Source organism: Metopolophium dirhodum, chromosome 4, assembly GCF_019925205.1.
Source record: "Metopolophium dirhodum isolate CAU chromosome 4, ASM1992520v1, whole genome shotgun sequence".
Classification (NCBI taxonomy): Eukaryota; Metazoa; Arthropoda; class Insecta; order Hemiptera; family Aphididae; genus Metopolophium; species Metopolophium dirhodum.
The window spans coordinates 9,506,502-9,519,547 of record NC_083563.1 but is presented as its reverse complement, the minus strand read 5'-3'; the positions used below and the strand labels follow the sequence as shown (position 1 = coordinate 9,519,547).

General features: G+C 31.4%; 1 protein-coding gene across 2 annotated transcripts; it reads right to left on the bottom strand.

The window, feature by feature from the left end:
• Positions 1-2,751: 2,751 nt before the first annotated feature.
• On the bottom strand, positions 2,752-12,667 carry LOC132943465 (torso-like protein). 2 transcript variants are annotated; one of them, XM_061012474.1, is made up of 5 exons: positions 12,525-12,667; positions 12,160-12,348; positions 10,903-11,265; positions 5,558-5,966; positions 2,752-3,732 (listed from the first exon to the last, which is right to left on the bottom strand). In XM_061012474.1, the coding sequence occupies exons 3-5, from the start codon at positions 11,103-11,105 to the stop codon at positions 3,349-3,351; spliced, it is 996 nt and encodes a 331-aa protein (XP_060868457.1). In that variant the 5' UTR covers positions 11,106-11,265; positions 12,160-12,348; positions 12,525-12,667; the 3' UTR covers positions 2,752-3,348. The 2 variants fall into 2 exon arrangements, with proteins under 2 accessions (XP_060868457.1, XP_060868459.1); XM_061012476.1 differs by having other exon boundaries at positions 12,521-12,658.
• Positions 12,668-13,046: the final 379 nt, after the last annotated feature.

The window sequence follows — 13,046 nt, the reverse complement described above, 5'->3', positions numbered from 1 at the left end:
TATTTGTGGCCTATTATTTTTTTGTTCACTGAAATCAAAATATACAATATATTATATTTATAATACAATAGTATTGCTGAAATTATTAGAATTGTTAACCGTCGCCGACGAATTTCGACAATTGACGATTGCCATAGATATCATAAAATATATTATTTACTATGATAAATCCAAAGAACTTATATATTATTATATAAGTACTCAGTAAACCTATACGGTATATTTATAAATCGTATGTTCTTTTACAGAAATATCTTTGTGATCTGCAATGCATCTATTCTGGTTTTCTATTTCAATTATAGTTCGCATGCCAAATTTAACTATACAAACTGGTCCGCAAGTTTATAGACATTCTAATACATTCTCCCGCCAGTGCCAATAGACACAGTGTTTGAGAAGTTATATTTTTTTGGTACCTAATTAATTTACAATATGAATTATTATAAGTTACCTATGTAGGTACTTGTCCAAAACTTGACTACATGCAAATCATTGGTTTTTATGGTATAGCCTTACGAAGTTCACGATTTTCGGTGTTTTACGCACCCGTACAACGCTTAAAGTTTACCGAGCTTAAGTATTACAAATTAATTTTTTTTTTAATCTAGGTAAATCAACGTTTTAAAATTGATGATGCAAAAATAATTCTTACACCCACCCATGGTGGTTTTACATAACAAGTCGAGGGATGTTTTTGATTTTAATTGTTCGAGCAAGCGCAGTGTGGTACACCGGGTACATAATATGAAAATACCAAAAATTTCAATTAGTTATAATACATATAACTTAAAAATAAGACTGACCGCCAAGTTCAGACTTCCCTGTTGTTTTCAGTTAAAAACTAATGATTTCCGGCAATTATTTTTTGCAATATCGTTCTTAATTCGTTGTTACTTGTAATATATACATATGCCTATTTTAAAAATATTATTCGTGGGTAATTGAAACGTCTAAAATATATTATCATATTATACAAATACGATAATAAACAAATAATAATAATTCAACTTAACCGGTTACGGTATTAATAATATTTAATAATATCAATATAAATATAGTATACAATATCCTAGGCTGACAAATCGTCTCCACTTAAAATCGTTTTTTGTATACTATGATATTATATCATTGAATTCAAATTTAACACTATCCATAACAGTCACCCACTTGTAACCTACTGTTCAGCAGAGCCACTTCCAATTTTTTTTTTTAGATTCTGAGGGAATGTATTAATTTTACAATGATGTGTGTTTTTTTTTATTTTTTTTTGTGTCTGTCATCACCTTTTAGGACAGTAAAAGTGCTTGAATTTTCTTTAACAGTAACTTTTCTGATAGGAAAGTGAATCTAGTTGGTACTATGGGGGGTCAAAAGTAAAATTTTCCCATTAGTTTTCAAAAGCGACGTGAAAAACAAAGGAAAAAACGGGAATTTTTTACGCAAAGTCCGTTTTTGAGAAAATCGATTTTGGTTTTTACTTTTTGGTGCAACTCTAAAACAAATGACCGTAGGTACATTAAATTTTGACTGAATGCTTATATTAGCATTTTCTATACACCATAACATTTTCCAAATATTTTGACTTATTTTACGTGAATTCGTACGGGCTAACTTAAAAACGCTCCCCTGAACAATTACAAAAATTACATTAGAACCTTTTCATTCTGAGACGACGATAATACATTTATTAATATTATAATTTTAAACATGCTCATGCTTATTCTTATCTACTGTAATCAATTTTTTGTCACGCCTGCATCGAAAGTTTGGTTTTCGACCACGGTTGAAGCGTTCGAAAGCGTCCTTTTTCCGTCTAGCGGGCGGTAAAGTGGAAATCCCCAAAGTGCCGGGTGGAAAAGAGGAAATCCCCAAAAGTGCCGGCCGCCGGGCGCGTATCCCCTGCACAACCAGAAACTAAAATGTATACCTACCACGGTTCTTACAAAACATAAACTTTTGGTTACATCTTAAATGTATAGTATAACCTCCTTGCACGACGCATAAACATTTAAACATATTTAATTTGCACTGTTCCTAGATAAGTGCGTCGAACGATGCGTTAGTAAGTTTATTTCACGCAATTTGTATAATAATCTTATCAGTTACAATAATAAAATATACAAAGTGAAAATTGTAATTTTGAAATAAAATAAAATGTCTTCCATTAAATTGTTTTTATAGAATAGTCTATAATTGTTGCATAGATCCCTGCATAACCTTTTCCATTAACGCAGGGGCGTGACAAAAAATAGTATGTGTGGCTCACTTCCCGCCCTTGCCACACAATATACTATTTTGTCACGCCTGCACCGAAAGTTTGGTTTTCGATAGCGGTTGAAGAGTTGGAAAGCGTCCTTTTTCCGTCCAGCGGGTGGTAAAGTGGGAATCCCTATTAGTGCCGGGCGGTAAAGGGGAAATCCCAAAAAGTGCTGCCCGAACATTTCACGCGCGACGTGCGTATACCCTGCACAAACAGTCACTGAAATCTATACCACGGTCGTCGGTTCCTTACAAATTATAAACTTTTGGTTACATCTCATAATCATATTATATATAACCTCCATGAGTGACGCTTAAAATAATTAAAACCAAATCGGAGGGATGGCTCATTTTTTTTGGTCAATGAGGGCCCCAAGGCGAAACTTTTCGCCAAGTTTCAAATCTTTAGTATTTTTTGCAAGGCAAGACCTTTTTTAGAGCCTTATTGACTGGACTAAATTATATTGAATATAATATAATGTAATACAAGTATATTATACTCGTATTTATTTATTTATTTATTTATTTATTTATATACATTAAAGTATTATAGGTACTAGGTACTATACAGTATACAAATTTACATTACGATTTACGAGTATATAACTATACAAGTGTACATATATATATATGTATATATATATATATATATAACTATATAAGTACCTTATATAAAAAAATTAAAAAGTTTTAACAATTATTTTACACAAAATAGAATTATTGAATTTTCTTCAATAAAATGTACTTAGTATTATTTTCAAATAAACACTGAACAATGTAAATATATAATTTAGTTATATACAATTATTCTAATATAATGTTACGATATGCTCGGAAATAATAAATATTATAGGAAATCGTTTTTTTTTCTTTTCGTTCGCGTTGACGATCTCCCGCCGATCATCGATGTGCTGCAATTGTTGTGTAAACATTATACGGTATACCTATATATTATAATATTAGGGTATAGACATTTTACACGTATCGAACCTAATACTATTTTTAACGATCGCTGGGTATAATCCATAATATATTTTATATTATTAAATACAAATGGATTATTCTTCATGATGTCCGGGCGGTGCGGGTTCAGAGGTTGACTTCGCGGAGTTTTACATGGTTGTCCAGCACCTCGGTGAACCATTTCCGCTTGACTGGCTCGGCGAGGAACGTGGACACGACCTTGAGGTGCAGCCCGACCACCGACTGCTCGTCCATTAGGGCGACGATCTCGTTGCACAGCTCGGGTCGGTTCTTGAGCGCGTATAAGCTGATATACGTATGGCCCAGCTTGGACTCGACCTGTAGGTTGGTGTCGACCCATTTCTCCACCGCGTTAGACCCGACACTCATCACATGTCCCTGGTATTCGGTGTACAGTGGTGACAGCAACAACGCCGTGTCCGATTCCGAACAGTTGTTGAGCACGCACTTGTAGAACTTGTTGTAGAACACCGGAAGATACACCAACACCTATACGCAGAACAGAGACACCGTATATGTGGTTATCGTTATAATATTTTACCGAGTGATCCGTTTCACGTAAGACACTCATTATTTTAAAAACTATTAAGTTTTAAAATTTATTTTTTTAAATAATTTTAAGTCGTTGAAAACAAAATTTTTCTAAAAAAATATACGTTTTACTAATTAGTAATTATAATTTTTTTTACTTTTTTTATTACAACATGCATTTTAAATTTCTTATTCAAAAGTCACAGGTTTTTTGAAGTATTTTTATATTAATAATAATCAAATTTTGGAGGAGTAGTTTATGAGTTATAAATACTTTGAGCGGAGTGGAATGGTACAGGGATACCCCTAGTATATACTGATCAATTACTTCACTTACCACAACTTTAAGTACTTATAAGTTATAACAAATAATCTACTTGTTCAAAATTCGATTTTTATAGACAGAAAATCGAAATACTCCGAATTATATTCTGTTACGGAATATGAAATTAAAAATGTATATTGTTTTTCAAAAAGTGTAAGAAACTAAAATATTTAAATCGATAAAAATTATATTTTTTTTCCAAAAATATTTTCAAACACGTTAGTGTTTTCTGTAATAATGAGTATCTTATAGATCTCTACATATAATATACACATAATAATACTTAGGCATGTCGATAGCTACCTCAAAATCAACTTCCGGACTCTAGAGGACAAATTATACTAATATGTATTAAAAAATATAAAACAATAAAATATTATAGTATAAAAAGTTTTATTAACAATTAAATTACTTTTCTACTAATTTATATGCACTTTTTTGTACGAGATTTTCTTATTACCTTAAGAATGATGTAACCAGGGTCCCGACTCCCGAACCATTGGTTCACTCAGTTTATAAGGTCCTCATTGTTTGCTTCGATTAACAATTTCAACTTTGGGAAATGGTACATACTACATACTACATTTACCGTGACACAGTACAGCAATAAGCTCAACAATAAAAAACAAAGTACAGAGGGATGCTTATGATATGCGTTTACAAGTTTACAACAACTGCTGTACGCAGAAAATGTTTAACCAAGGATGAGTAATAAGTTTAAGTGGGGTCCCAAAGTCTCGATTTGGCACAGAGTGATTATCATTTTTTTCCTAAAGATTAAACAGTCAACTGCATCACAATTTATTATACTTTGCATACAATGAGAACCTGCTGAACGGAGTAAACCAATGGCTTGGGACCCTTGTGGCACCATTCTTTATAGATATTAGATATGGAAAATTTGTACCACGATACAAAAAGTGTATATAATTGAACGAAGACTATAATGAAAAACAATTGACCTAAATGTTAATGAAATATTTTTTGTTTTCTATATTTTTTTAAAATATATTCTGCTCTTTTTCCAGAGATTAATTTTGAGATAGGCTTCGTTTTATATTATATTTTAATCTGCAGTTATTATATATTTTACAATTTACGGGAGGTATGATTTAGATCTAAAAAATTGTGCTGATACAATATTTAGCACTTTAACAGGTGTTTAGTTAAAAGTCATTAAATTATATTACTTTCAAAATTGAGCCTAACAACTAGGAATAATGTTCACAAAATTATCTTTAAAAACAAAAAACAAATTTTTGGGTGTGTTATTTTTGAGGAATTCATAATAAATAACGTAGGAGATAGTAATTAGGACAAATCTTGAAAGGAGCGCGTAAGAAAGCCGAAAATATTGCGTCCGATACTCCGATCGACATTTTTGCCGAAAAATGTTTAATTGGTACTTATATTTAATTTAAAATTATTAAAAGTGTAGTTAACCTATACTGGCTATACCTGGAAAACAGTATCTCCTAATGTGTATTCATCAATATAATGTGATCCATGCTCCGTAATAAAATCCGTCACCATGGATTCTATACCAATGGACATACATTTAAATTTGTCAGATATTGTTGATTTTAGTTCTGCTACTTGTGTAAAGTTATCAAATGTTTTAATACGTTTCACCGGTCGCTTAAAAGACACAATTACGAATTTTTGTCCGAATCCCATTGCTATATCAGGTACACCAAAACGTTCAGATACCATATGTCGTGATCTACTTGTTGTCAACAGTTTCCATGGTTTATCGGTTAGATCAACTTGAAAGCCATCAAAATATACGTCAAATAGGCAGTCCAAATCGGGACAAAACGTGATGTTTAGTAGATTTGTATGGTTTTTTGTCACATTTAAAACTTCACTGAAAAAAAAATAATAATTTAAAAGATACAAAAACATTTGGCAAATACTTGATAAATAAAAAAAGAGTAAAACCTATGTCGAAATTAATATAGTACATTATAATATTATATTTGTAAATACGCAAAACGCAATATGTGTATTGATTTTTCAGTTATTTATACACGGAAAAAAAGTAATTTGGTTATAGTATTTATTTTTTTCCGTGTATAGGTATTTTATGATTCTTAATCCTATAATATTTATTTATATTTTATAATGTATACAGGCTCGTACAAATATTCAACCATAGACTAAATTAATGTACCTAACCAAAAGAATGATAGTTCTATAAAATAATTTTCTAATTTCTTATCGCTAGCCTTATGTCTATAGTTAGTGGTTATTCAACTATAGTCCAGAGGTCTTCGAAGTTCAAACCACAGCCGGCGGACCACATGTGCCTAACTATATTTGAGTGGACTGCTTAATCATATTATATTGATACCTACTGTGTATGTATATAATATATATAATATGCTCTTAAAAACACGAAGCCTGTAGCATGTATTCAATTCACTGCAGTACATGGTAATAAAAAAACAAAACGTTTAGAGCATATAAGTAGATATGGTACCTACATATAATAATGTATATACAATCTATACATGTAGGAAAAATTATCAAAACTGTACTGCGGCACACTGTGAAAAATATTGACCCGTAACGGTATAACACTACGTATTATTATAATTTACAAGTGGCGTATCCGTTCTACGAGGTGTGCCGCGGTCGATTCATTCATATGTTTTATACCTATAGGTATGTTATTATAATAGATATAAAATAGGTATAGCCGTTTATGGTTGTCCTAAAATGCAGTGGTATACGTACAACTGCTGCAGTTTTACAGTTATACAAGTCATATTGGAAAAGTGCGTGGGAAAAATATTTGTCTGGGATCCACACCCACACTCATTTACATTATACGTGTATAGCTGCAATGTATATCTGAGACTTTTGATGGTAGGTAGGGGTCCAGGAGTTTGCTTAAGGTTTAACGGCCGCTACACCTATACTACCATAGTATAATAGCTTGGGATGGGCTGCGTCATCATACCTACTCCGTCAAATAAACTCAAATTCAATTATTTCTTATACCAATAGTTAGGTACTACAATATTAAAGGGTTTAATAATTCCAGTACAATAACAATTGTCTATACCACCAGTAATCATCGACATTTTACGCCGGGATATTACCATTATTTATTGGTCTCGTGATTTTTATTAACAGAAGTGCTATTGAGCTTTACATTTCTAATTTCGCTTCAACACATAACCTATACCTACATCACAGTATTATATATTATGAGTTTATGACATATATCTACATGAAGTTTACATCAGCTAGATGAAGTAGTAGGTATAGTACCAAAATATAAATAAGTATATATGCATAAAAATACCAATCAATTTTTTACAAATGACAATCAAGTATATATTATTATAAATATTAAGCTGATAATATTTGGCACTCTATGTAGAGCAATATAAGCAATCCCCTGATATATTGCGTTATACGAATTGTTAATCCGAACCTGAAATCTATAATATAATATATCCTAGAACAACCTATATAAAATATAATAATATGTCATGGTGTGATTTTTAAAATAGTTATACACATTTTTTATGCAATAAGATCGAAGAATTTTCATTGGTATCACTGAAATGGACAAAATACACTACCTACTCCTAATTGAGAAGTCGAGGCAATTTAATTATGTATGAAACCAGTAGATAGTAAAAAACGTATTGTTTCATAAAATTGAGTTTGATTTAATATTTATAAGTATACAGTACCTACATGGATGATAGATATTAGTTATATGCCTATTGATTAATTATTTATCGATCCCTATAGTATATTATGCTATTTTTACTACATGAGGTCATAACTGCAAATACTGATAATAGGTACATGCATATGGTTAGTTATCCGATGAGCGCAATAAGGTCATTTATACTATATCGGTACTATACTACTATATATAGTATATTCTATACTATAGTGACTAACGAGTAAGTATAATTTATACGAATTTATAACAAAATATAAATATAAATGGTTATTATTATTAACTAGCTGATCCCATGCACTCCGTTGCCCATTAAAAATGCCAACTCTATATTAATAATATGCTTAAAATAATAATAATAGCTTTAAAACCCATAGCAACTATTTATAAACAAAAATGTCCATCGGATATCTCAAAATCCCTGTTTGAGCACCTCCTGGGGTTGGTCTTCTCCCTTTTTAAATTAGCCTATCTTCTGTCCAGAGGTATCTCTGTACCAAATTTCATCAACATCGGTCCAGTCATTTAGGAATGCATAAAGAACACACAGACAGGAAAACATTCATTTATATATATATAGATAATATTTAAATGTTGAATAAAATATAGTAGGAAGAATAACATTGAAAAAATATTCGGTGTTAAATGAGATGAATAAGAAATGTAATGTTTCGCTAACATTCAAATTTTAACATATAATAATGAAAATGTAACTTTTTGAAGCATTTTTTTTTCATATATTCCTACTTGAGTAATATTTATTGCGGTTGGTTAACCACATTAATCACCTGCGGTACCTATGTTTAATGACTTGGTGGCAAGGTTTTATAGTAGTATTATTTTTATTTTACATTTTCATGACATATAATATCATCAAATTTCATATTTTTTTTCAACATTTCTGTAAATAATCAAATTGACGCTTATTTCATAATTTTTTCTCTCCCTTTGTCATTTTTATACCGAATATATAGTATACTAATATATATATATATTTATGAGTGCTTTCAAATTATATCCTTAAATTATGATTCTAAATAAATTTAATTCTAATTGTATGTAGAGTAAACTGAGTAGACACATAAAATAAGTAAACTTTAAAAAAAAACAATTATGACTACTAAGTAATATGTAATATGTTTATAACTATTGACTAAAGTCAAGGTAAAATGTATTTGTGTATATAGGTACTTCACAATTTACCGCCAAAATTCACGATAAATATATCGTGAATTTAACCTATAGGTGCCAAACGGCTAACATTATAATTTATTAATTTATAATATAACTACCTACTAATTATACGACCCTATACCTAGTACAATTTTTTTTTAGTTTAGTACTCGTACTAATAGGCTTAGTTATTGGTAGGTTAAAAATGCATACACACCTATATTTAAAATGTATGAAAAGAATTTAATAAAACGTTCAGTATTTAAAATTTTTTTTTTATAAATAATAAGTTTTGTTTAAACTTTAAATCGGTAGAAATCATATAATAGGTATTATAGCTATTTTCCAGTTTCCTATTATAATTTTTTCTTGCACCAATTTCAACCAATGCATTTTTTGGTTTAGTCTATAGGTATTACTATTATTATAGTATAGGTATTACTATTTATTATAGACGACTATTTTTAAACATAGGTTATTATCATTGTGCTAGTAATATCGTTGATTGTGGATAATATATTATAGGTAGTATGATCTATAATCAATGGTATAATATACAGAAAAAGTTTGAAACGGGCAATAACTTATTCTCATGCAATCTAATTATTTTAGTTCAACGTAATCATAATTTAAAATCCTAAATCAGACTAAAATTGAAATTTTATTTCATTTTTGCAATCAGGCGAGTGGTATTTATTCTCATCTTAAGGTGTCGTAAATGCACGTACCTAGGTGCGTACCCATGTACGGTTCCTAATTCTAATTTTACTACGTTTCGCTTTGGTGTACGGTTAGAGTTTATCTTAACAATTATACCATAGACAATTAATAACCAATAAATTGTACGATTTGTACTGAATCGTTGTATATAGCGATAGCGTTATTTTTATCATAAAGGTGTGTGCGTGCGTGGTGCTTCTACACCAGCACAGCATTTAATTAACGTATTATAATATGTATTGTAAGGTGTATAATATAGATTATAGACATCATATTATATAGTACAAATATAGATTAAACCTAACCTAACATAGTAACATACCAATATCTATACGAATATACGTCTCATCCAGTAGTTGGTCAATTTTATGAGTGTATTATAGCTAGCACTGAATTTTCATTATGTTAGTGTTCAACCAAACTCCAACTGAAATATTTTATTCTTAAACAACAACTATTTGGCTGATATTTTTGACTATTAAAAGCGAAGGCAATGTACTTATAAGTAATAGACTACTATAATAGTCACGTTCGACGCGATTTGTTTACAATATGGACAAAATGTCTTTGGTTAGATTTACAAATGTACAATATTCTGTAAAATTTTCAAAAATAACGTTAAAATGATAACTCGGCCAGTTCATCTTGGCACTCGGCAACCGCTACAATTTTACAAAAATAGTGGTCCGAAAACTATATTTTTTCAGTATAGGTAATATAGTTTTTGAAAGAACGGTTGCCGAGTGCTAAGCTGAACTAGACGAGTTATACTTTTAAATCCAGCTAGTTTTTTTGTTTGAAAACTAAAACTATACAATAAAATGCTAAGATTTTGAACTTTGAAGTACCTAAAACGTAAATAGTACATATTTATTACTTCTAAAAATTAACACACATTATAACGTCATTACCTAACGAATTGCCTACTTATTTTTGATTATTGACTTAACGAGCTATTTTAAAAAAAAAATTAATCAAATAATAGGTACCTAATTTCAAATTAATTTTGTATAAATATAATATCTTAAATCAGTTCAATAGCAAGCATTTACCCAAAGATTATTCAATTGCCACTATTTTCATCCCGAAATTTAAATAGATAACAACAAAATTGTTGAACTTTTGAAAAAAATTCCTGTCGCTGTTGTTATAAAAATTTGACTTATAGGCTCATTAGTACAATATTATTTTTAAGCACACTCACGTGAAACGATCGGCCCCGTCGATTATGTCGTGGGTGACCGACTCCTTGGTGTTGGACACGTCGCCGTACAGCACGTCACCGATGATGCCGAACCGCTGGAGCACGTCCACGCCACGACCGATGTCCACGTTGGCGGCCGCGTCCACGCAGACGGCCGCCCTGAGCGCAAGCAGCAGGACCGCCGCGACGGCCAACGCGTCCATCGCGGTCGTCGGATCCGTGAAGTGCTGACACCGGATGAGTGGTGCCGTTAGCTGTTGTAACGATGCCGTCCGTCGCACGGTCCTCCGATATTGCCGTGTTCAGCAACCGGCAGTAGTATTGACGGCACCGTCCATCGCGTCCGGTCGGCCGCTGCGGCAGCTTATATATAATTATGTACAATAAAAACGATGTATCGAACGTAGGATTTGCGGGACCGTCAAGCGGGGGAGCGCGCGTATACGTTGGCACTAAGCGGCGATTCCGTTTGTACGTACAACACACGCGCACTGCGCACACATCACTTGCGCGTGCTATAGTTATAAAATTGTATTCCGCAAAATAATAATATTATCATAATATCATATACACGTTATGGAGCGAAAACTGAATGAGATATAATAATAGTTTTAGTATAGGCAGACGGCCGACGGGAATTTATTGTTATTATTATTATTATTATTATTTTTGTTATATCGTGTGCGTGCGCGCCGGAACGTTTTGAGTCACCGCTCACCTTATCGCCGGAGGTGTATTCGTTGAACAATCAAAATACAACGTTATTATCGCGCGCGCGTTTTATCCATACCGGCTGGCCTATACAGTAATTATTATATCGGAAGATAAACCGATCACCTCCGATACCGTTCCTAGCTACCTCTATTACATGCCTATAAATATGGCTATATGTATATTATGATTATATTATTGTATAATAATATAACATTATTAATATTAATTATTAATTATTCGTGTGCATTACCATACATCATGTGCGCGTGATCGTTTTACCGTGCTAGGGCGTGCACGCGTAGCGTCTCCTATGTCTTTTTGGTTGCGAGGAATTTGGCAAAAAAATTTTTATTTAATTTAATTTAATCATTCGATTGGTAGATGGGTAGGTGAATCATTGTGACGCAATAACTGATAAATAATAGCTTTTTTATTTTTTTTTTTTAAATATGTATACCCAAATTATTGTTTCGTCTGGTATACGTGAAATAATTTGGAATAACCAATAATATAATATTAATATAATGTCGTATTGGTACTTACCCATATAATGATCCATACGTAATAATATCTATGATATGTTCATTATATTGATCACGATATCGATGTAGCAGAGTTGTCTGAGTTCTTGTTTTCGTAACGCTAAATAAACTCCAAATATAGTGGCATTCAGTTAACATACGATTTTTAAACACTGGAATGTTTGATTTTCGTTTCACATTTCTCTAAACACTGTAGGTATATAACATTATATAATATTGTATTGTTATAATAATGCGTCATGTCAAAATAAGTCAAAAAGTTTAACATAAATACGCATTGGACATTTGTTTAAAAAAAAAAAACCCCCCTATTGAAAAATAAGAGTTGTAGTTAGGTATATAAAAATGATTTGAATTATTACCTACATAGTATAATATGTTGATCATTGTTTTGATCTTTCGATCATTGAGATGAAATTGAATAAAATAATTAAACAAAATGGAACATTATTCAGCCGCGCGTACTACATTATAACACTATATACTATAAAATATATACTTGACGATAAAGTTGCACGTCGACATCGCATCACACAAGTCTCGCTCGCATATCAGTCAATGACCAAAGAATTTATGATTATAATATACATTGATCATCGATGACGTCGTTTGGTTTATACCTAACCTAACCTATGTATAGAAGCTACACACACCAGGAGTGGCTTTTTTTTATAGGAATTTCATATTATAGCCCTCGACGTTGCTGCAGGTTTATTGTTCATCGTGAGTTTGACCTTTGTGTGTGCATTATAAAACCGACAACGACGGTCACTCATATAGTCATATAATGTAATCGAAATAATTGCGCTATAGATAGTGTGTATATATATGTATATATTATTACACGTTATGTGTTACATATAAAGACTCGTGGTTTGTATACCTATT

Bases quoted from the DNA above. Each gene is read 5' to 3' on its own strand.
- LOC132943465 (XM_061012474.1), bottom strand. From the start codon at position 11,105: ATGGACGCGTTGGCCGTCGCGGCGGTCCTGCTGCTTGCGCTCAGGGCG. The intron at 5,967-10,902 runs GTGAGTGTGCTT...TTTTTTTTTCAG, and splicing joins GACGGGGCCGATCGTTTCAC to TGAAGTTTTAAATGTGACAA. The intron at 3,733-5,557 runs GTATAGCCAGTA...TTCTGCGTATAG, and splicing joins TAGGAGATACTGTTTTCCAG to GTGTTGGTGTATCTTCCGGT.